The sequence below is a fragment of the Nycticebus coucang genome, chromosome 2 (genome assembly GCF_027406575.1).
Source record: "Nycticebus coucang isolate mNycCou1 chromosome 2, mNycCou1.pri, whole genome shotgun sequence".
In the NCBI taxonomy this organism is placed as follows: Eukaryota; Metazoa; Chordata; class Mammalia; order Primates; family Lorisidae; genus Nycticebus; species Nycticebus coucang.
This window is the reverse complement of record NC_069781.1, coordinates 145,866,018-145,891,402: the sequence shown is the minus strand read 5'-3', so window position 1 is coordinate 145,891,402 and position 25,385 is coordinate 145,866,018. Positions and strand designations below refer to the sequence as shown.

The following is a 25,385-nucleotide window of genomic DNA, read 5'->3' as shown; positions in this document are numbered from 1 at the left end:
CTCTTTTTTTTTTTTTTTTATTTGGGACAGAGTCTTACTCTGTCACCCTGGGTGGAGTGCTGTGGCATCATACCTCACAGCAACCTCTAACTCTTGGGCTCAAGGGATTCTCCTTGAGGATCCTGAGCCTCAGCCTCCTGAGCAGCTAGAATGACAGGTGCCTACCACAATGCCTGGCTAATTTTTTTCTGTTTTTAGTAGAGACGAGATCTCACTTTTGCTCAGACGATCCACCTGCCTCAGCCTCCCAGAGTGCTGGGATTAAGGCCTTCTCTTCTTGACCTTCTAGTTTCAGACACGTGATGTTCAAGTTGCCTCTCAGACAGTATCTCCTCTGAGAAGTTGCTTGGCTCCCCTTCGACAGAGAGCTGGACACACCTTCTACTGTTTTTCAGCACCTTATACTTAGCCTTATCACTTGTTATTTTGTCGTTGGTGAGTTACCGGTATTAAGTCCTTAAAGAAAATGGAGTGGATCTTATTTATTTTTCTTATTTATTATTCATTGTAGGAGTCCAAGACCTTGAAACAAATGCTTAGATAATTTGGTAGCTGACATTGACATAGAAACCACCAAGGCTCCTAAGAAACGTAGTCTGTAAAGGAAATAAAGGTATTCTAACTCCAGTTTTCTGTCAGTCAGTTAAAAAGAATCTGCATAATAACAATCATCAGTAGGGACATCCCAGAGCCAGGGAGAGGGAGGCAGTGATGGTCCTTTATTACATACAAATTGAAACATCACTGATATTTTTAAATTTAACTTCTCTGAATTCTTTCAGGCAAGTGTTAAACGTGACCTTTAAAACGAAGAGTAGGGCAACGTGTGGGAGATTCATACTTAACGTGAACTTGCTGGATGACTAGATTCAGGTGCTCAGCATTCCTTAGGAACAGCTCACGGCTTACTCTCTTCTTACTAAAATTTATTGTCAGTTTATGGAACATTTTCTATAAAAAAATATATTTCTGGTTTATTAAGAAGAAATTCAAAAAAGAAACAGAATTCATCTTATAGAAACTGTAGTATGTATCCTTTTTATTAAGCAGTTAACTCCTTGTACTTAGTGAAATAGGTATGGATTTCAAACCAGGACAATTGGGGTTATCTACATTCATCCAACAGACTTTAAACTTTACTCTCTCCAAGTGAGCTGTAATGGTCAAAAAATATAATAATATCATGTATTCTTTGAGGTCTTTTGCTAATTTTTTGTGAGTTCTGCCTGTCCCTTAGTTCTTTGGAAGCTTTCTGAATTGTTCACTGAAGCAGTGTCTCACCACATACAGCCCAGAATTCTGAATTGGTCCCTGGGTGCAGGAGCCAGGAGGACTATTGATTCCTGGCATAGTTTTACTGTTTCAACTCTGCCTAAGTAGAACCTTCTCAATTTTTCATTGCCCAACTGTTCTATACATAATATATATCATTACGTCTCAGACTGCCAACCTTAATTTGGCCCTCGCATTTTGAAAATTACACTTCAGATTTTAATTTGTTTTAATTTGTAAGGGTGCTCACACTTAATACATTAATCCAAAATATTTACCGTTGTGCCTTATGGTAGCTATGTTTTCATATTCAGTATTACAAGCACTCAATTTTAAATTTATCCATAGTTTTAAGCTGTTGTTTTATTATAGGCACATGTGTGGTTGTATTTGTTCTGAATATAGTCAAAGAATGAAGTGTGTGTAAAAGATACAACATAGTTCAGTTCTTTATTTTTTTTTCCTTTGGAGACAGAGTCTCAAAAGCTGTCACCCTGGGTAGAGTGCCGTGGCGTCACAGCTCACAGCAACCTCAAACTCTTAGGCTTAAATGATTCTCTTGCCTCAGTTTCCCAAGTAGCTGGGACCACAGGTGCCCCCCACAACGCCTGGCTATTTTTTTTTTTTTTTTTGCAATTGTCATTGTTTTAGCTGGCCCAGGCTAGGTTCAACCCCACCAGCTTCGGTGTATGTGGCCAGTGCCCTACCCATTGAGCTATAGGTGCCGCCCGTAGGCCAGTTCTATAGGACCCCTTGACATTAGCCTCTACTGGTTTTTTGTTTTTTGTTTTTTACCATTACCACTTCTTTTAGTGTTAGACACTCATGACTTGATTAGATTATTTCTTTTGACCATTAGCATTTCACAAGCCCTGAATAAATGTCCCATCCCAACTATTAAATTTAGTTAAAAATTTTTTTGTTTTTTTTTTTTTTTGGTTTTTGGCCGGGGCTAGGTTTGAACCCGCCATCTCCAGCATATGGGACCAGCGCCCTACTCCTTGAGCCACAGGCGCCGCCCCAAAAATTTTTTTAAATGTAGATGGAGTTATATGTTTAAAACTTCATTTTAAAAACATAACCATAAAACCACTTTTAAAAAGTGAGATTCATGTAGCATGAACAAAAAAACAAAGTGAGGACTTGTTCCTAAATAAATTTTTTATGGAAGTGAAAACATTGCATTTTTCTATTTCAAAATATTAAGGCAGTACAAATGTTTTTATTACATGGATATCTTTTATAATGCTTAAGTCAAGGCTGTTAGTGTGCTCATCACCCACACAGTGTTTGTTGTACCTGATAGGTGAGCTTTTGCCCCCTCGCACCATTCTGCTCTACTTTGCTCCTTTCGTTGGTGAAATCCAGCATCCCTTCTTTTTCTCCTGGAAATCGGGGTTATGTCTTGATCTTAGGATATGAACTATATTGGCCTTTACCTTTTTTGTAGTCCTCAGTCTCCTCTAACAATAAGTTCAGTTACAGAAGGAGGAGACACAGGAGACTGACGAGCTTTAAGAGTCTCCTCGTTGTGCTGTAAAACAAGACACAGACCCAGGGACTCCCAGCAAGGGTAGATGGAGTCAAAATCTATAGCAGCACAGAAACTACAACAAAACTTAGTGCAGAGGAATGTACTGCTCTAAGCATTACCCAAAGGAAGGGAGGTAGAGCTAGCACAGATCTGCTAACCATGGGCTACACCCTCAAACCACTTGGAAAATGCAGGGAACTGACAACATGCAAAGGCAGCCCCAGGCCGCAGTGCAGGCCCCTTGTCTCAGAGACTGCTCTAACCACTTAAACACAAGGAAAAAACCTGAGCCTTTTTTTTTTCTAGACAATCTTATTCTGTCATCCTATGTGGGGTGCCATGGAATCATTGTGGCTCTCTGAAACCTCCAACTCTGGGGCTCCAACAATCCTCTTGCTTTAGCCTCCCAAGTAGCTAGGACTACTAGCACCCGCCACCATGCCCGGCTAATTTTTCTGTTTTTAGTACAGACAGGGTCTCACTCTTGTTTAGGCTGGTCTCTAACTCCTGAGCTGAAGCAACCCATCTGCCTTGGCCTCCTAGAGTCTTGGGATCACAGGCGTGAACCACCCACTCCCAGCCCTGAGCCTTTTTTCTGTTCAACTCAGGAACTTTGATAACACACTGTACAAGAGAAGAAATTGTCTCATGAAATTTTGAAGAACTCCTAATTATTCATGTAATATAAGAAATTAAAAACGACTGTTTGTTGTATATATTATTCAATTAACCAGTGCATAGTAAGTACCTTTTCCTTAATCTATATATATGGAAAGTACTTCTACACAATAAAACATATCCTTGGCACTAAAAATTTATGTTAGAGTGAGTGAATCTATATTGGATAAATTACTTCTTAATTTTCACTACCTGTTGTTTCTTTTCTTGGGTAGAAGAGGAGCCAAAAAAACTACAGCCCATGGGTCAAATCCAACTTGATGCACGATTTGTGAATGAAACATTATTGGCCCGTAGCTACACTCCTCTACACATTATCTCTGGCCACTTTCTTTCATGCTACAACACGCGGTTGTAACACAGACTTTATAGCCTACAGAGCCTAAAATATTTACTGTAAATATCTACCCAGCCTGCTTTTTTTTTTTTTTTACTTTCGTGTCATGCATTTTTTTATTAAATCATAACTGTGTACTTTAAGGCATTTATGGGGTACAATGTACTGATTTGATATACAATGTGGAATGCCTACATCTACCTGATGAACATAACCATCTCCTCGCTTACTTATTTGTTGTGGTAAGACATTTATACTCTATTCTTATAGTTTTGAAATGTACCATTGCAGTATGCACATTAGGTAAGGTCCCCCCAAATGCCCTCCCTCCTCCCTGCAGCTTCCCCCCTTCTCTTCCCTCCTTCTTTCTGAACTATGGTTATGTTTTACCACTTGTACATGTTTAGGTAAAGAAAAAAATTGCCAACTAGAATAACAACTGTAACGGAAAGTAAAAATGATTCTCATTTTCTCTAATTTGCTGTGTTCTGACTAGTACACCTCAGTTCTTTAAGCCAGGACTCTATTACATTTAACCAGATAGTTACCATTTTTGAGATGTTCCCTTCCAAACATTTTTAAACTCTTAACATGATTTTAAAACATGGTTTGAAAATGTTTTCTTTCTGTCATTTGTGACACTGCATAAACTATAAAATTGCTTGACTTGAACCACTTATTCAATCTAAGACTGGTCCCCTTTTCCTGGTTATGTTCTTTCACTTAAATTTAAGTCACTCTCAAATTAAAATTTGATTACAATTTTTAATAAAGATTATTTAATGCTAAATATCTATATTTTGTGGCATATTTTATTTGTTTCTTTGTTTATAAGGCGATTCTGTTCCCATAAGAACCCTATCAAGATCCTGCACTTGACTGTGTATCTACCTGGCTGACTCATAGCCTGAGAAGCACACAGACAAGGAAGCTTAGTCAGGTCTGCACCTCCTGAGACCAGAGGCTGCAGGTGCTCAGGCCCGCCCAGCCCTACCAAGTCAGACACTCACAGTACAAGGAAGCTTAGTCAGGTCTGCACCTCCTGAGACCGGAGGCTGCAGGTGCTCAGGCCCGCCCAGCCCTACCAAGTCAGACACTCGTGGGACAAGGAAGCTTAATCAGACCCGCACCCCCTGAGATGGAGGCTGCAGGCGCTCAGGCCTGCCCAGCTCTACCAAGTCATACACTCACAGGACAAGGAAGCTTAATCACGGGCACAGCCAACTCGTCTATATTTTAGCCAGCCCTTAGGTAATGTGATGCATGTAAAGTTTGAGAACCTCTATACTGGACTTTTAGAAAAAGGTTTTATTGTAAGCTAATAGCCTGTGTTCTTACACCAGCAATTATATATAATCAGAATGGAATAGCCTTCTAAGCATATATTTTTGCAAATAAATTATTCCTATAATTTTAGAATCCTGCAATGTATTAAAGAAAACTAAAAGGCAAACTTGACAAATGTTTCTCTGGTTTTGATCAGAACAATTTATGCTCGCTTAATAGTTCAATTTAACTGAACATGAGATTTTATCACTTCACTGTAGTAAAATACATTAACTTTTTGGCCAAAAAAAAAAGCAACCCACATATTCTGAGCAATTACAATGTGCCAGGAACTGTTCTAATTACTTACACATACCCAATCACTTAATACTCACTACAATCCTATGATGTGGGTGTTACGATTATCCCTAATTTAAGATGAGAAAACTGAAACACAGAAGTAAAATTTACAGCCCAACTGTTAGTCCTATTGGCAGTCCCTTGCATGTACATGATTTTCTCCTTGGCTTTCAAAAGGTCAACTGTGCTATGATGTATCTTGGTGTGGATCTCTTTTGAGTTTATCCTACTTGAGTTTATCCTCATTGAGCTTTTTTGGATATGCAAATTAATGTTTCCCTTGATTTGGGCAGTTTTCACCATTACTGTTTCACGTGTCCTCCTGTCCCTCTCTCTCCTCTCTCCTGCGACTCTCGTCATTGTTGACGTTCTGAATGGTGCCCCACCGTCTCTCAGGCACTGTTCATGTTCTTTATTCCTATCTTTCAGTTCTTCAAACTAGATAATCTGAATTGTCATTATCTTCACATTTACTAATTATTCCTGAGTCTCTCTGGTTAGTTTTTCATTTCATTTATTATACTCCAGTATTTCAGTTTGATTTCTATCTCTTTATTTATTCTCCTTTTGTGAGATATGGTTCTCAGAATTGTCTTCAGTTCTTTAGAATGGTTTCCTCTAGTTCGTTGAACACATTTATTCTGGCTGACCTCAAGTCTGCCTGGTAAATCCAACACTACCTCAAAGGCATCTTGTGTTGACTACCTTTTTTCCTCCAGTGTATGAACACTTCCCTGTATGGAAATATGTATTATCCTGTTTTTTTGTTGTTGAAAACTAGACATTTTAAACTATATTTTGATTCTAGAAATCAGACTGTCCTGGGTTTGTTTTTGTTTTCCTACTGTTTGTTCAGTGACTCTCCAGGACTAATCCCATGAGGTACTTTTTGTTGTATGTGGCCACTGAAGTTCCTCCTTAGCTTATTAGCCAGCTGTGATGCTCAGGGGTTCCCTTAAAGGAGATGAGAGCTTTCTCGGGTCCATTTGGGGCATGGACAGAATGCTGCACATGTCTGTGGCCTTGTGGAGTCCCAGAGATAGTAGCAGAGCTTTTCAGAGTCTCCTTTTGGACATCTCATTTCTATTTTTCCTTTTTTTTTTTACCTTCAAGCTGTCATCCTCGGTGGAGTGCTTTGGCATCACAGCTCACAGCAACCTCCAACTCCTGGGCTTAAGTGATTCTCTTGCCTCAGCCTCCCAAGTAGCTGGGACTACAGGCGTCCACCACAATGCCCAGCTACTTTTTGCCTGTAGCTCTCATTGTTGTTTGGCAGGACTGGGCTGTATTCGAACCTCCCAGCTCTGGTGTATGTGGCTGGCGCCTTAGCCACTTGAGCTACAAGCGCCAAGGCTCTATTTTTCCTTTTAAGATCTGGACATCTTTTTAGCACAAACTGGTATCATTGCCTCAAGCAGCTGCAATTTAAAATAGTTACTCATGATAGTTTTCAATGAATCCTTCAGTAATACAGCTGTTCACACAGAACAAGCTCTCAGTTGGTTAAGACAGTGGAGCTTTTTAGGAAGCTGCTAAATAGGTCATATAGTGATAATTGGCTGGGAGTGGGGCTTTGGGTAGATCTAAAATCATCTGCCCCTTCAGTGACTGCTGGGGAGTTTATTTTTATAGCTAACTTAGTTGCAAAGCTGTTGGTTTTCAGGGCTACTTCAGAGGTAGAAAGAGGGGTATGGAAAGGGAGTAAATTAAAACACAACAAATGTCACAGTTCTTACCAAGATTCAGCCATTTTTCTTAACTGAATGCTCCTTGGATTCTTGAAAAATTCTGAAAAAGTTTATTTCGGCAGTTTTTCACCAGTGTTCTCAGTGCTTTTGTAGAGGAGATTTTTTGAGGTCCTTCCTAAACCACTCCATAGTGATTCTACGCTATACTGTTACATTAAAACCCACTGGTACAACTTGCACTTTGATCTTTTATCTATGTATGGTTCTATAATGTCATGTATTGGTCATTTGGAAAATACTAGTTTATTGAGTTGTGGAGATCTTCCTAATGTTCAAATCGTATTTGTTAATATGACCACTGATTACATCAGAAGTTTTTAATATTGATTCACAGTGGCAGAGACATGGATTTTTCCAAAATTCCAATTTTCACTTGGAAATTCAAATTTTATCATTAGTAACAAATACTGTCAATCATTTTCCTAAATGTGACAGACTCATTTTGTCCACTTTCAAGAAAAAGTCTGAATAACCACTGTTTGGCCCCATTGCTAATTACCTATCCTTGCTTTTGCTCTGTTAGCACAAATATTAACATATTGTAAAAGACAAGTGGCATCTTAGTATTATTATGAAAATAGTTTTTATCTGATGTGATCTTCTGAAGGTATTTTGTGACCTCCCCTAGGAATCCTTGTAACATACTTTGAGAACCAGTATGTGGAAGAATCAAATCTAGATTTCTAGAGCTTATCTGCAAATATCAAAATGACTGGCATGTGGTGACAGGTGAACTTGAGCTTTAGAACTTTATGCTGACCTGACTTTTATCAATTGAATATAGGTGGGAGAAATAATAAATGCCTAAATAATTTTATAAAATAAGATACCATTGATAGTAATGTGAAACATTTCAAGTGTGAATTCAAACGAACATTCAAGAGTATGGCTGTGCATATTCATTGAAAATCATTCTTATAGCCCAACATACCTCTCTTCTTGTGTATAGACTAGATTTAGGGTAACAAAGTAAATTTGAGGTAATAACACCTCAAATGATAAATGTTGTCTTATAAGTATGATCTCTAAGCCTTCCTAGACAAGTTTAAAGCATGAAAAGGCCTACCCTCTTCCAAAGAAACAGAACGAGGAAAGATAATACAATTAGCAATGACAATTTCTAAGTATGTGAAGCTTAGGATCTTTCATATACTACTGACAGGAGTAAAAAGAGGTAGCGCCACTTTAGGAAAATAATTGGCACTAATTAGTACAGCTGAATATGTATACATCCTGTGACTTCTGGATTCATAACCACTTACGAACTTTTGCACTTGCTGACATCTTTCAGTTGATATGTATATAAGAACAGCTTGGTTATAACAAAAAAATGGAAACAAATGTCAATAATTGAATGAAAAATATTTATTCTATAATCATACAATAAAATACTCTACAGCAGGGAAAATGAACTATCGCCACATCCCTGTTCATAGATAAGTCTCAAAATATTGTATTATAAAAGCAAGTAACAGAAAAATACAATAGTTTGATTCTAAGACATAAACATGAAAGCAAGAATAACAAAATATATTTAACACATTAATGTAAATGATAACACTAAAAAGAAAAAAAGGGTAACTGCACGAAGAAGATAATTCTGTATCTTAACTTCTGGTCACCTGTCTGTGGTTGGCTTTAGAACTGTGGACATGTAAAGAACAATACTTTCCCTTGCCCACCGGCAAAACAGGAATGTAGGCATAGAATTTTAATTCTCCCGTGAAAGTAATATTCAAACTGCAATTCATCTGTCTACATAAAAATACTTCCTTAACAAGTTTGATTTTTGTATTTTTGTGATATTCTTCATGAATCTTTGATTCAATTAGTAAAGTCTTATAAGTACCTCCATTCTTACATCTTTTCTCATGGCCATTGGAAACATATGGACTTACAAAGTTCTAAAAATATTAGTCATGCAACTGTGGTATTGATTAAATTACATTATTTCTTTACTGACATCCCAGAGAAAGAAATGATTTTTAGACCATTAGTATACTAAATGTCATTATTAATTTTTGCCTACTTCATTGGGAAGATTAGTAGAATTTCATTCAGTTCTATGAAAAGAATTCAATAGAGTTTAAAACATTTCTTGAACACTTTGCCATTTCATCTTAAGATGTCCATTGCACTAAATGGCTTCTTTATGTGCTATTTAGTTAGCCATGATTTTCAAAGAAAAGGAATGTAACTAGTCTCTGTCTATCAAGTTTTTCTTAACTGGGAAATTAATGTAGTCTGTAAATGTGTGGGTGATTAAATGTGGTGGAACTAATGATTGGTATTTTTCATTCTATTGTAACTATGATGGATAGGTTTGATATTTTATTTATTTTGTTATTTTAGTGGAAAAATGTAAAACTATATGTCCAATTTATTCCTGTAGGGAAAAAGCAATGCTATCCTCAACAGAAATGTCATTAATAAAACTGCAATAGTTCTGTCCTAGGTGGAATCAAAAGTAGTCAATAACATTTGCTTAAAATATTCATCTTTTTTAATTTTTTTTTTTTTTTTTTTTGACACACAGTCTCCCTTTGTCACCCTGGGTTTAGAATACCGTGGCATCATAGCTCACAGCAACCTCTAGCTTTTGGGCTCAAGTGATTCTCTTGCCTCAGCCTCCTCAGTAGCTGGGATTAAAGGCACCTGCCATAACACCCAGCTATTGAACTATTTAGATTCAACTATCAAATCATTTAAAGTGTTAAGAATTTTCTGACTACATTTTCTTTTGAAATTTTCTGACTATATTTTCTTGTTCACTATCTATTATTTGTTTAAGAATAATATCTAAGAATTTTTTACTTTACTTGTAATAGATTTGCTAAAACTTCAAATAATTCAGTTGCTTTCTAAGCCTTAACTATTCCTTTTTTAATTATAGCCCTTTGGAGTAAATCAGCCTGGACCCTATATCATGTATACAACTGTAGATGCAAATGGGTATCTGAAAAACGGTTCAGGTAAGACCAGACACAATCTCCGTGATGTATAAAAGCACCTTTGGTCAATATGTTGGCAAGATAATCTGGTGAAAAGAATTATCATGTTTTCATACCTCTTAATATAGTCTTCGTTTTGATTATACTTCATCTTTCTATAGACTTACATTGGTAGGTTGTAAAAGCTACCGATGTGACAAAAATATTAACATTTAATGACTGATATATCCCTACTGTAATGGAGCCTACTCTTTATCCTTATGTCTCAGTTGAAGTAACAGTATTCTTATTTTTCAGCTGAAGAGAGATTAGGAGCAATGACTTAAATTACTTGGTCAAAAAGTGAACTGGCAAAGAGTTAATTAAACTCATTTCAGAAGTAAAGATTAGGAACCCAATTAATACTACAATGTAAATTAATACTGGTTTTTCCAAATACAGAAGAGAAGCTGGAATATAGAGAGAGATTTTTTAAGCATGATTGTAAAGAAAAAATCTGGTTATATACTTAACTAAATAATAAACGGAAATTCAATCAAGACCAAAAGGAAATAAGACCTAGCAAAGAGTGATTACTTTTGACAAATAGCTAACTGAGGTCAGATCCACATTACAATAAATATAACTGTTATGATTTCTACTATCTAAATTTAAAAAAGGAATCTTAGTATAATAATATGCTTCTTAGAGACATCTAGAGCCTTAACCAGGAGGAGGAAATATAAGCAGAGGTGACATCACTCCACTACTCTTTTGGTGAGAAAAAGAGGACAGACTCATTATATGGCCATCCTCACAGGATACACATGTAATGTCCTTCCATAAGTCAAATATACCAGAATTAGTTCACTTTTTAGCTAATGCACACATTTGAGAAACTCAGTTATACTGGTGCTTCAACACAGGAACAAAACAAAGTATTTTTTAAATATTCAAAGAGAAACTGACAAACATGATTGAATCCAAATACTTGAGTATACCAAAGTTAGTCAAAGAAACTGAAAATAAGAACATAGATAATTTCAACAAATCACTTGTATTTTAATTCATGTACATATTAAACATTGTACAAAAAAGGCTCCAGGATCAGCTATTTTTACCTTTTCAGTTAATTCTTTCGGACTTTCAAGATACAGATAATTTTAGTGGTAGGTAAGATGTTCTAGAATTCATACACAATGCAGGAAAACAAGATGAAGTTTCTCATTTTATTTCATGAAGGTAGTATGATTCAGTTTGAGTATACCCCAAACTGATGAATTATCAGTGAAAATCCAGTCTAAAAGCTAACAACTTAAAATTCATCTGTATTCCAAAAGAACACCATCAAATAGATAAGTATCTTAGGAACACATAGATGGTTTAAAATAGACGTTTTTCAGCTCGACGCCTGTAGCTCAGCAGGTAGGGTACCAGCCATATATAACAGAGCTGGCAGGTCTGGACCCAGCCCAGGCCTGCCAAACAACAATGACAACTGCAACCAAAAATTAGCCAGGCATACTTGGGAGGCTGAGGCAAGAGAATCACTTAAGCCCAAGAGTTTGAGGTTGCTGTGAGCTGTGACGCCACAGCACTCTACCAAGGGTGATGTAGTGAGACTGTCTCAAAAAAAAAAAGAAAAAGAAAAAAAACAGACCTTTTTCTTTCGTATAATGATATAGCATCTTTCCATGTTTGTTCATACAGATAGTACTAATTTTTTTTAGGGGTTATTTTGTATAGAGATACAATAACTACTCTAGCTGATTAATTTTTTCACTATATATCATACAACAATAAATATCTATATGCATTTTTTTTGCAGTTAAATGAATAATTCTGACTTCATACAAAAAAATGGGAAGAATATATACCAAATAAACATTTATCATGAGGAACAAGATTTTCAAGAGATTCACTTCCTCTTTTGTATATTTCTGTAATTATTGACTATTTTTCAGTCCTAAATTTTAAAAAGATAAATTTTATAGCAAATAAAAATCTATTTAAAACATACATGAAGAAAATATATTTTAATTCTGTAATTACTGATTCATTAATAAAAATTTGCTGAACACCTACTACAGACTAGACACTGGCACCTCAAAGAGTATCTGGCTGCTAAACCACCCAGTAACAGTCACTCCATCACTGCTTTTTAAGTAAATGGAAGAATATTTACTTAGGATGATTTTTTTTTAATCTACCCCAAACAATAATGGAATACTGGGTTTATTCTTACTATATTATTCTCAAGAGTGAAGTAAAAATTGGGAAGGAATTTGTAAGCATAAAAGCAAAGCAGGAACTATCTAAAAGTAAAGAGAAATGTAGCTGAGTGTATAAATCAAGTGAATGCATAAATTTTAATGGCAAAACATCATAAACAAAAATAAAAGACATTAGCAAACTGGAAAAACTCAATGTGTCCAAAAATAGTGAAGTAATACATTATGTCATCTTATAATACTCTTCAGCCCATAAAATATTTTAAAATAATTTTTGATGAAGTGAGCACATGGTTATTATATTTAGGAGGGAGACACATCTGTATGTATAAGGCAAATTGTATATATGTGCTTTTAAGTGTTTACTGTAGGAATATATAAACAAAATGACAAGTAAAGAAATGTTACCCTTACACATATTATCTCCCAGTTGCAGGATTTTCTGTATTATTATTATTTTTTTTTTTTTTGCATTTTACTTGATACTGAGTATATAAGTATATGCTGTTTTTATACTGTCTTAGATTTAAATTTTTTATCTATCTTCAGTCAAGTTTTGTAAGTGGTAAAAGGTACAGGTCTAGTTTGAGTCTTTTGCATGTGGTTATCCAGTTCTTCCAGCACAATTTATCGAATAGGGATTATTTTCCCCACTGTATGCTTTTATTTGTTATCAAATATCAGATGGCAATAAGTGACTGATTTCTTCACTTGGTTTTCTGTTCAGTTCCATATGTCTGTGTCTCTATTTTTGTGCCAATACTATGCTGTTTTGATCACTATGGACTTGTAATATAACCTAATGTCTAGTAGAGTGATGCCTCCGGCTTTGTTTTTATTACTGAGAATTGCCTTGGCTGTACAGGATTGTTTCTGGTTCCATACAAAACAAAGAACTATATTTTTTCCACTTTGTCAAAGTATGCTGTTGGTATTTTAATGGGGATGGTATTGAATCTGTAGGTTACTTTGGGTAATAGAAACATTTTAACAATGTTGATTCTTCACAGCCAAGAGCATGTTCTTCTATTTGTGATTGTCTTCTGCTATTTCTTTTCTTAGAGTTTCATAATTCTCTTTGTAGAAATCCTTCACCTCTTTTGTTAGGTATATTTTTAGATATTTCATTTTCTTTGAAGCTACTGTGAAAGAAATTACATCCTTGATTTGCTTCTCAACTTGGCTGTTACTGGCATATACAAAGGCTAGTGATTTGTGGACATTGATTTTATACCCTAAGATGTTACTGTATTTCTTGATCACTTCCAAGAGTCTTTTGGTTAAGTCTGTGGGGTTTTCTAAGTATAATAAGATCATATTATCAGCAAAGAGCAAGGGTTTGACCTCCTCTTCCCTCATTTGGATGCCCTAAATATCCTTCTCTTCCTGATTTCACTGGCTAGAACTTCCAGCACAATGTTAAATGATAGTGGACATCCTTGTCTGCTTCCAGTTCTAAGTGGAAAAGCTTTCAGTTTTACTCCATTCAGTATGATGTAGCTGCGGGTTTGTCATAGATAGCTTCAGACAGCTTAAGAAATGTGCCACCCAGGCCTATTTTCTTAAGTATTCTTGTTAGAAAAGAATGCTGAATTTTGTCAAATGCTTTTCCTGCATCTCATGAGAGAATCATATGGTCTTTGTTTTCATTTCTATTGATATGGTGAAACATTAATGGATTTGCATATATTAAACCAGACTTGCATCCCTGGGATGAAGCCTACATGATCGTGATTTATTATTTTTTTAATGTGTAGCTACAATCTATTAACTAAGATTTTGTTGAGTATTTTTGTATCGATATTCATTAGTGAAATTGGTCTGTAGTTCTCCTTTTTAGTTGGGTCCTTTCCTGGTTTGGGAATCAAGGTGATATGTGCTTCATAAAACGTATTGAGGAAAGTTCCTTCCTTCTCAATGTTTTGGAAAAGGTTCTACAGTAGAGGTACAAGCTCATCTTTGAAGGTTTGATAGAATTCTGATGTGAAGCCATCTGGCCTTTTTGCTGTTGAAAGTTTTTTTATTGTTTCTGCAATCGCAGTGCTTGATATTGGTCTGTTCAAGATCTATTTCTTCCTGGTTAAGTCTAGGGAGATGGTGTGATTCCAGGTATTGGTCCATTTCCTCTACATAGTCAAATTTCTGGGCATAGAGCTTTTTGTAGTAGTCAGAGATAATCTCTTGTATCTCTGTGGTGTCAGTTGTTATTTCCCTTTTTTCGTTTCTGATTGAGATTACTTTTCTGTTTCTAGTTAATCTGGCTAAAGGTTTATTGATTTTATTTATCTTTTCAAAGAACCAACTTTTTGTTTCATTAATTTTCTAAATGATTCTTTTGTTTTCAATTTCATGTATTTCTTAATTTTGGCCATTTCTTTTCTTCTAACTTTGGGATTGGATTGCTCTTCCTTTTCCATTTCATTGAGATGACTTAGTAGGTTGTTGATGTGCTCTCTTTCCATTTGTTGGACATAGGCCTCCAATGCAATAAATTCCCTTCTTAGGACTGCTTTTGCAGTGTCCCATGGGTTTTGGTATCTTGTAGCTTCATTGTTATTATGCTTGAGGAATTTGACCCAACTGTGACTCACCATGAGGTTATTTAGTTTCCTTAACATGAGGTAGAGATGAAAATTTTTTTCTTTTTTGCAGTTTTTGGCCAGGGCTGGGTTTGAACCCGCTACTTCCGGCATATGGGGCCCGCACCCTACTCCTTTGAGCCACAGGTGCTTCCCAGGATGAAAATTTTTATTGGAGTCAAGTTCTATCTTTATTACCTTGTGGTTTGAAACAAAGTATAATGTCAATTCTTTTCATTTTATTGAGGTTTGATTTCTGTCCTAGGATATGATGTATTTTGGAGTATGTTCCTTTAGCTAGCTTTGGGATGGTGTGTTCAGCATATGTCTATTAATACCATTTGTTCTAGGGTTGCATTTAAGTTCCTTCCTTGTATCTTTGCTTCACTTCTATTTACAGAATCTGACCAGTTCTGTCAGAGGGGTGTTAAAGTCTCCGACTATTATGGTGTTATGGGATATCATATTGCCCAGACCAATTATGGTCTGTTTTATAAATCTAGGAGCATTTAAGTTGGGTGTACAAATATTTAGAATTTAAAGTCTTCTTGTCAGATTGTCCCCTTGACCAGTACAAAGTGTCCATCTTTGTCTTTTTTGACTTAAGTTGCTTTAAATTCACTTGTATCTGAAAATAAGATTGCAACCCCTCCTTTCTTCTGATTTCCGTTTGCCTGAAATATTGTTTTCAAAATGCTTCACCCTAAGTTTTGTTTTGTCCTTAGAGTTTACAGATATTTTCTGAAGACAGCCATGGTTGTTTGGGGCTTTTTATTTCAGTCAGCCAATCTATGCCACTTCAGTAGGGAATTCAAACCATTTACATTTATTGAGAGAACTAATATGCATGTTGAGTTCTATTGATCTTATTTTGTGAATGTCCATTGCTTAGTTTTATCCTTTGCACTATTGTGGAAGCTGGGTTTTGTCTTTAGTTTTGGGGTGTTTACTTTGCTCGTGGTCCATTGAGATGGTCAGTGTAGAGAATAGTTCCAAGTATTTCCTGTAGAGCTCATCTTTGTTGTGGCAAACTTCCTCAATGTTTCCATGTTAGTAAAAGATTTGATATCTCTATCAATTTTTAAGCTTAGTTTAGCAGGATACAGAATTCTGGGTTGAAATTGTTTTGTTTAAGAAGGTTAAAAGTAGATGATCACTCTCTTCTGGCTTGAGAAGTTTCCACTGAAAAGTAAGCTGTCTTCCTGATGGATCTGCCCCTGTAGGTCAATTGGTCAATCTCCTTGTAGAGTTTTCTTTCATCTTGACTTTGGACAGGCTTATTACAATGTGTCCTACAGATTCTCTGTGTTGAGGTGACCCAAGGTTCAATATCCCTGTGAAAGGAGTGTGTCTTGTCAGAATCTTTGGTGATGTTTGGGAAATATTCATTTATGTTATCCTCCAGTAGGATTTCCATTCCTTTGTGTTATTCTCCTTCACTTTCTAGGATACCAATAATTTGTAAATTTCAACACTTTATGAAGTCCCATTATACTCTAAGTGATCACTCTGCTCTTTCTCCCTTCTTTTCTACCTCTTTAACTGCCCCAGTTAGCTTAAGAATGTTATCCTCTAGTTCTGAGATTGTTGCAGCTCCGTGGTCTGATATGTTATTGATACTTTTTACTGCATCTTTAAGTTCCCCAATTGACTCCTTCAATCCCTTAAGCTCCAATATATCCTTTCAATATGTTTCATGTCTTTCATCCATTATTTAGTTCTATTTTTGGATTTCCTTTTGACTATTTTTTATTTTCTCTTCAATTCCCTCCATTGTTTCTGCCATCTATATTTTAAATTCCCTTTCTGTCACTTCCATTATTTCATTATAGGTGGAATCCTCTGTGGCAGCTACTTCATGATCTTTTAGGGGGTTACTCTACAGTATTTTACTTAATTTTTCATCTCTCCTTATCTTAAATTTATTAAAAATACAGTATCAAATACCATCAATGTATTTACAGATGAGATGCATTGACTTAATTATAAATCATATTTTTTAGCAACTTACTCATAGGTACAGTATCTGCTTCTTTAGGCTAGCTCTACCCTAAAATACATTCCAATATTTTTTCCCTTCAAGAGGAAAATGTGCTTCTTCCATAATTCACCTGGAAATCCCAGACCATGAAAGCAACAGAAGTTGAGATCACCAAAGACAAGTATATGGTACAAATGCATAAATGTAGATTGCATCTGCTCAGCGTAACATCCCATAGTCCTCCAACCCACTCCCACAAATACCTAAATTACAGATGACTATTTTCTCATCCTTCTCTGGCATCTCATTCTAAAATGTGTCCATTTGTCCTCTTTAATGTCAGGTTTTAGTTTCTAGAATGTCAAGATGTCTTAGAAATCTACTACAGTTGTAGAAGTTCATCCTTCCAAATCACGGCTCTGTTTATATCCGTAAGTGGCTTCCTTAAACCTTAAATACTTACTAGCCTTCTCTCTTCTTATTTCCTTTATGTATCCTACACATACTCAGCTTGGTTTCTAGTGTATCTAGCTCTTCTACCTCCATGCTTCATGCCCTTTCTTACTCTTTCAATCTCTACTTCTTCCCCATCCCTCTATCTCAGTATTCAGATTTGAATGTGTTAACACTGTCCCTTCAATCTTTCACTAACCTTATCTTCCAAACTGGAAATAAACTCTCTTTCCACCAAATTTCAGTAGAACTTTATCTTGCACCTCTCTTATGACAATTACAAGGTAGAGAGCTTGTACCAATATCTCTATCTTATCTCTCATAGACTACAGATTAATTGAGGACTAGTTCTATCTAAGTTTGTCTTTATGTGCCTTACCCATTTTAGGACACCCAAGTATTTGTTGAATGAAACTTGCATGAGATCAATACAAAGGCTTCCATTTTAAAAAAAAAAATAATAAGATATAAGGCTGGGGATGTTTGCTCACACCTGTAATTGTAGCACTTTGGAAAGCCAAGGCAGAAGGATCCTTTGAGCTCACGAGGTCCAGACCAGCTGAGCAAGAGTGAGACCCCATCTGTACTCAAAGTATGCAAAAATTACCTGGGCATTGTGGGAGGCATCTATAGTCTCTGCTACTTGGGTGACTAAGGCAAGAAGATTAACTGAACCTAGGTTACTGTAACTAGGCTGAGGCTAGGGCACTCTATCCTGGGTGACAGAGTGAGACTCTGTTTCAAAAAAAAACTTGAGACAGAAAACTTAAACAGACTATAAGCACTTTTTAAAACCTAATAAAAATTGAATGTACATTAATAGACCTATTCAGCGTTTGCTGTGACTATAAAGCTTCTACTTGTGTGGGCACTCTCCAGACCCTTCTGCATGTTATCTAATTGAATTTTACAGTATCTCTGCATGGTAGCACTTACTAATGCCATTATACAACTTAGGAGACAAAGGCTCTGAAAGCTTGAGTAATTTATCTATGCCACTCCCTGTTAGCTAGTACACCTAGACTTATACCCAGGGCTATTTTCTTAACAAAATCTGCATATTCTTAAAACTAAACCAGTCTTAATTCTGGGAAGATGGCCGACTGGTAGTAACTGGTAGCAACCCTTGGCAGAGGCTCCTGAGCAGAGGAAGAAAAACTGGATGGATTTGGACTCTATGAAGCCAGAGGTGGGGAGCTGAGCCAAGAAAGAAGTTACACAAGCTGTAACTCCAAGGAAGAGCATTCAAGAAAACAAATTACAGGTACAAAGCCTATTGCCTAGAGGATGGGAGACCCCTCCTCCAAGCAGGAGGCCTGCAGCAGGCTATCTGGGAACGAGCAGGGAATAAAAGACCTCTCATTTTACCTCGCTGGAGAGAGCCGCTAAACTCCAGGTCTCTTTCAACCAGAGAAGTCCCACTTATGAACCTGGGACACCACCCCACCAGGCATAAAATTGAACGGTTATTTTTCCCCCAAAAGTCCAAACTCCCAGACCACCCTTCCCCCTCGCCTGGTGGTCTGAACTTCTGCCCCCTGCAGAGCACAGAGTGTTTGGACTTATCCTGAGAGATCTGGACATAGTGTGGACTGCCAACCATCAGGATGGAATCTGTGACTAACAGGAAAGGAAAAGGGTGTGGGAAGAAAGGGACACTCAGCGGGAGGAGAAGCAGTCCTCTGGTTATGACTATGCCTGGCCAGTGGTGATGTTGACCCTCGATTTGGGCTGTGTCCAGTGGGACGGGGTGCAGAATCCCCAGCACTGATGGCACCCATAGCTCAGCAGACAGGGCCTGTGAGCAAAGACTTGCTAGGCGTGAACTGAGACCTGAGAGCAAGGGCATGGCCTCCTGATTCCAACAGAACCCTTGAGCAGTGGCTTACTGGGTGTGAAATAAGACCTGAAGGCTAGGGCGCAGTCCCCTATCTCATAGGCTTACCAGGTGAAGACTAAGACCTGCGGGACTAGTGTGGTGCCCTAATTCTAACAGAGCCTGCTAACAGAGGCTTGCCAGGCAGTGGACTGAGACTGGCAGGCGGGGACGTGGTCCCCTGACTCCACCTGGTCTGGCAAGCAGAGACTGTCCCCTCAGGGACATTCTGAGGTTGACCTTTGAAGTTCTGTAGCAGAATAGAACTGAAGGGTGGGAGCTGGGCACCACAACTGTTTGTATCTCTTCACAGTCAAGATGTAAACCTAATACTGTTATTTCTTACAACAGAGTAGAGGTTGGCTGATATCACAACAGAGCTAGCTTGCACTATCTCACCAAGTAGGTCCTCAGAGTCTCCAGCCAAAACTCTGAAAGGGGCCTTTGTAAGGTTGTAGTAGACAAGCCACAATTATAAGGCCTAGTGCTTTGGTAAGGGGCTATCTCTACTACCTGGAAACCCCAATTCAATCTCACCCTATCAGTTCTAATAACCAAATGATGGAAAACTAACATGCTGCAGACCCAAATGAAGAACTCTGGCAATATGAATAAGCAGAGTAGATCAACCTCCCCACACACCCCCCCCAAGAAATGACAAAGGAGATACAACTGAAGATGCCAGTGTGCATTGGAATTTGTTCAGTTTTGTTTTTTTTTTTAACTATAGTCCAGCCCTTCAACAGTCTGAGGGACAGTGAATTGGCCCTCTGTTTAAAAAGTTTGAGGATGCCTGCAATAGGCTTTAAACCAATAAAAGTAGGGAAAGATAATGATGGTTACTTCTTGTTTGTTAAGGGCAACACCCAACATAATGAGATTTCAATTATTAATATTTATGCACCCAACCAGAATGCACCTCAATTTATAAGAGAAACTCTAACAGACATGAGCAACTTGATTTCCTCCAGCACCATAATTGTCAGAGACTTTAACAGTCCTTTGGCAGTGTTAGATAGATCCTCCAAAAAGAAGCTACACAAAGAAATTTTAGACATAAACTTAACCATTCAACATTTGCATCCTAACAAAACTGTGTTCAATAGATATTTGTCTAATGCATGAAGGTATGTTACTATCCTGTGGGATGGGGACATACCTGTAAACTTCAGTCTCATCTTCAGGGATCATACAAGTGGAAAACACTTGCAAACAATAAAAGGGTATCCGACCTGCCATCCATTCAGAAGAACATTTCATCCTAACAAAACTGAATACACATTCTTCTTATCAGCCCATGGATCATCCTCCAAAATTGAACACATCTGAGGTTACAAGTCTAACCTCAGCAAATTTAAAAGAATAGAAATCATTCCTTGTATTTTCTCAGACCATCATGGAATAAAAGTTGAACTCAGTAACAACAAGATTCTACATACACATACAAAAACATGGAAACTAAATAACCTCATGCTGAATCAAATAACTGCATGCTGGATCAATAAGGAAATTCCCAAATTTTTGGAACAAAGCAATAATGAAGACACAAACTATCAGAACCTCTGGGATACAGCAAAGGCAGTCCTAAGAGGAAAATTTATAGTGTTGCAAGGCTTCCTTAAGAGAATGGAAAGAGAGGAAGTCAACAACTTAATAGGACATCTCAAGCAACTGGAAAAGGAAGAACTTTCCAACCCTAAGCCCAGTAGAAGAAAAGAAATAACTAAATTTAGAGCAGAACTAAATGAAATTGAAAACAAAAGAATCATACAACAGATCAACCAAAAAGTTGGTTTTTTGAAAAGGTCAATAAAGAGGAGGCGGAGCAAGATGGCAGCCGAGTAACAGCTTCCTTGCACCTGGGCACCGTGAGTCTGGGGAGATAGGACTCCAGGCATCTCTGGCTGGTGGGAACTGCCTATCATCACTCCTATGAGGATACAGGGAGTCAGCGAGAGACTTCTGGACCCCAAGAGGAGGACTAAAACCGTGGAAAACCGGCAAGTGGTCACGTGTGTTCAATCCGTCTAAACCCGCCCACAACTGTAAGTTCAGTAGCAGCGAGACTGCAAACCAGAAAGGCCTTACCTGTGAACGGTTTTGATGTCCTTGGACTTGGCACTGAGTTGAACTGCCTTGGGGAAGGCCTGAGCGGGAGTGCAGAGAACTTTGGCCTTTGTCTAGGGCCCCAGTCTGAGCCGCTGAGCCAGACAGAGCTAATAGTGTTTGGCGGTGGGTCACACGGATCCATTGTCAGTGATCTGCCCCGGCAAGCTCTGCCCTCAGGGTCGCAGAGCTAGAAAAGGGTGGGAGCTGGTAACCCAGAACCAAGTAGCCTAAGGGTGGGGTCTGAGCCGCCTTGCAGCCCTAACCCTCAGGGGCAGAGTGAGACCAGTTTTGGCACACTGGGTAAGTGGATAGCCACTTCAGCAGCGATTCCAGCGAGAAAGCTGGGAAAGCTTCTGCTCAGCAAGTTTACAAGTTCAAAGTGCCTTTTAAGTAGGCTGAAGAGAGATTTAGGGTGTCTACCTGCTGGGGTTTGAGAAATCAGCAGCCTCCAGTCGTATCAGAACTGTGACTAACATCTCATACCCCAGAAGACCACGGGTTGCCCAGACAATATTCAATAACATATACAAACTGCTTTGTTTTTGGTTGTGTATTTTTTTCTTTTTTTTTTTTTGTTTGGTTGTTTTTTTTGTTTGTTTATTTTGACATTGCTGATGTTCTTTTGTTTTTTTAATTTCAATCTTTTCCATACAGATCCCTTTTTCTTTCTCAATTTTCCTAGTTTAATTATAATTTCCCATTGCTGCCTTTTTTAATAACTTCAACTTCATTTTTGCTAGTGTTTCTACCGATATAATTTGGTTTTTCACCCAATTTTATCCCTGTAAAGTTTTCTGTTTGCTTGTTTTGGTTTGATTTATAGCATTTTTGTCTTTCCTCTCTACTTGGTGGAGGTGGGGTACTGTGTCTGAAAAGGTCAATAAAATAGATAAACCTTTGGCTACCCTAACCAGAAGTAGAAGAGTCAAATCCCTAATTTCATCAATCAGAAATGATAAAGGCCAAATAACAACAGACTCCTCAGAAATTCAACAAATCCTTAATGAATACTACATAAAACTCTACTCTCAGAAGTATGAAAATCTGAAGGAAATAGATAAATACTTGGACACATGCCACCCTCCTAGACTTAGCCAGAAAGAAGTGGAAATGTTGAACAAGCCTATAACAAGTTCTGAAATATCATCAACTATACGACATCTCCCAAAAAGAAAAGCCCTGGGACCAGATGGCTTCACCACAGAATTCTACCAGACCTTTAAAGAGGAACTAGTAACTATATTACTTAACCTTTTCCAAAACATAGAAAAAGAAGGAATCCTTCCCAACACTTTCTGTGAAGTAAATATCACCCTGCTACCCAAACCCAACAAGAAAAGAAAATTATATACCAGTATCTCTAATGAATATTTATACAAAAATAATCAATATGATCCTAGCAAACAGAATCCAACAACACATCAAACAAATTATAAACCACGACCAGGTGGGTTTCATTCCAGCGTCCCAAGGATGATTCAATATACGTAAATCCATAAATATAATACATCACATAAACAAATTAAAAAACAAAGACCATATGATTCTCTCAATTGATGCAGAAAAAGCTTTTGACAATATCCAGCATCCTTTCTTGATCAGAATGCTTAAGAAAATAGGTATAGAAGGAACATTTCTTAAACTGATAGAGGCCATCTACAGCAAACCCACAGCCAATATCATAGTGAATGGAGTAAAATTGAAATCATTTCCACTCAGATCAGGAATCAGGCAAGGATGCCCACTGTTTCCACTGCTTTTTAACATTGTAATGGAAGTCTTATCCACCGCAAACAGGCAAGAGAAGACAATCAAGGGGATCCAAATAGGACCAGAGGAGATCAAACTGTCACTCTTTGCAGATATGATTATATATCTGGAAAATCCAAGGGAATCAACTACAAAACTCCTAGAATTGATCAAGAAATATAGTAACATCTCAGGATACAAAATTAACACTCACAAATCTGTAGCCTTTATATATACCAACAACAGTCAAGAGGAAAAAACAATCAAGGACTCTATTCCCTTTACAATAGTGCCAAAGAAGATGAAATATCTGGGACTGTACCTAACTAAGGACATGAAAGATCTATATAAAGAGAACTATGAAACTCTGAAAAAAGAAATAGCTGAAGATGTTAACAAATGGAAAAATATATCATGCTCATGGCTGGGAGGCATCAACATGTTAAAATGTCTATACTACCTAAAGCAATCTACATATTTAATGCAATCCCTATTAAAGCACCTCTGTCATACGTTAAAGACCTGGAAATATTAATTTTTTTGTTCCTTTGTTTTTTGAGATAGGTTCTCACTATGTCGCCCTTGGTAGAGGGCTGTGGCATCACAGCTTACAGCAACCTCCAGCTCGTGGGCTTAGTCAATTCTTTTGCTCCAGCCTCCCAAGTAGCTGGGACTATAGGCATCCGCCACAACACCTGGCTATTTTTGTTTGTGGCAGTTTGGCTGGGGCCAGGTTCGAATCTGCTACCCTCAGTATATGGGGCCGGCGCCCTACTCACTGAGCCACAGGTACCATCCAGAATGTCTCCTTTTATCTTATTTTTATAAAGATACTATTTTTCCTCAGGACAGCTGTGCCAGAAAAGTTGTAGATATTATTGTTAGAAGAAAATTTCTTATGGTTTAAAATCTTGTGGGAAAATAGAATTCAGTGTTCTCTTTTTTGTTTTTTTTTTTGTTTGTTTTTTTGGCTGGGGCTGGGTTTGAACCCCCCACCTCCAGCATATGGGGCCAGTGCCCTACCCCTTTGAGCCGCAGGCGCCACCCCAGTGTTCTTCTGACTGAGAGTGAAGCACACACACACACATTCACATTCCAAGGTAGGTAAAATTTCAGCAGCACTTTTTCTTCAGCTACTGAGTTTTCTCCTTCTGTTCTTCCTATCTCTTATGTCAGCATTTATACATTTCTTGAAGTATTATTTTTGACAAAACATATCAAAGCTAGAATTATGATAGGGCTTATATCTAGTATTTATAGACAGTAAAGTTGGCTCCAAACTTCTGCCTAGAAACAGAGTACATAGGAATTACTGCAGCATAACCCATTACCTGTTCTGCCTTACTTAATTCAGCATTTTAAATTACAACATAACCAGCTTTAGAATGGCATTAATCAGTCCAAATTGCATGTTAGTATAGTATTCTCCAGGAGAATAAGAACACATTAATACTTAAAACTATTATATCTTTAAAAGATATATTTGAACTATTTCAGAAAGTCAGACTATATAATATAGTCATATACAAAAGAACACAGGCATTTGAGTCTGGTGGTCTTATATCACATATGCCATTATGTATTACAGAATGTTCAGAATTCTCATCGCTGATGTTGTACCTGTAGGTAGGCTATCTTTAAGGACTAATATTTTTGTAGTATAAATTGATACACTATTTCTTGTTACCCAATACCATATTTCAACTCAAATACATTACATTTGAAGGGTTAAAATTTTTCTTTCATCTATTCTTAAAATATAGAAATGAATAAAAGAGACCAAATTCTCAACCTCCATGGAGATTACATTCAAGTAGGGGGAAACTGGCAATGATCACTTATCACTTAACAAGTGATAAGGACTGTGGGTGTGGAGGAGGGAATAATGCAGGTAAGGGGATAAGACCGCCAGGGGAAGGGGTCTTCAGTTTTATGTAGGATGGTCAGAGTGGGCCGCCCTAAGAAAGTGTCGAGGATTTGAAGGCTGTAAGGGAGTGAGACATGCAGTTATCTTTGGAAGAATATTCCAGGCAAAGAGGAAAACCAGTGCAAAGGCCCTGGGATATAAGCACTCCTAGAATTCCTAAGAGCAGTGAAGAGGCCAGTATGTGGGAACAGAATGAAAGGGAGGTGTTAAAGAAGTCAAGACTCGAGGGGATGGTGGAGACTGCACATCAGGGACAAGCTTTTACTTTGAGCACAGCCAGTGAGAGCAGGGAACCACCTCAAAGGCCCTCAGAGTCATGCAGGCAAAAGATGGTGGTAGCACAGACCCAGGTGAT

The 25,385-nt window shown here is 37.6% G+C and overlaps 1 protein-coding gene across 2 annotated transcripts in view; it reads left to right on the top strand.

Annotated features, from left to right (window-relative positions):
• ITFG1 (integrin alpha FG-GAP repeat containing 1) overlaps positions 1-25,385 on the top strand; it is a 302,922-nt gene that overhangs the window by 255,438 nt on the left and 22,099 nt on the right. For both annotated transcript variants that reach the window (XM_053582100.1, XM_053582101.1), the window contains exon 14: positions 10,089-10,167. In XM_053582100.1, the coding sequence (XP_053438075.1) occupies positions 10,089-10,167 (79 nt within the window). The remainder of the gene's footprint in view (positions 1-10,088; positions 10,168-25,385) is intronic.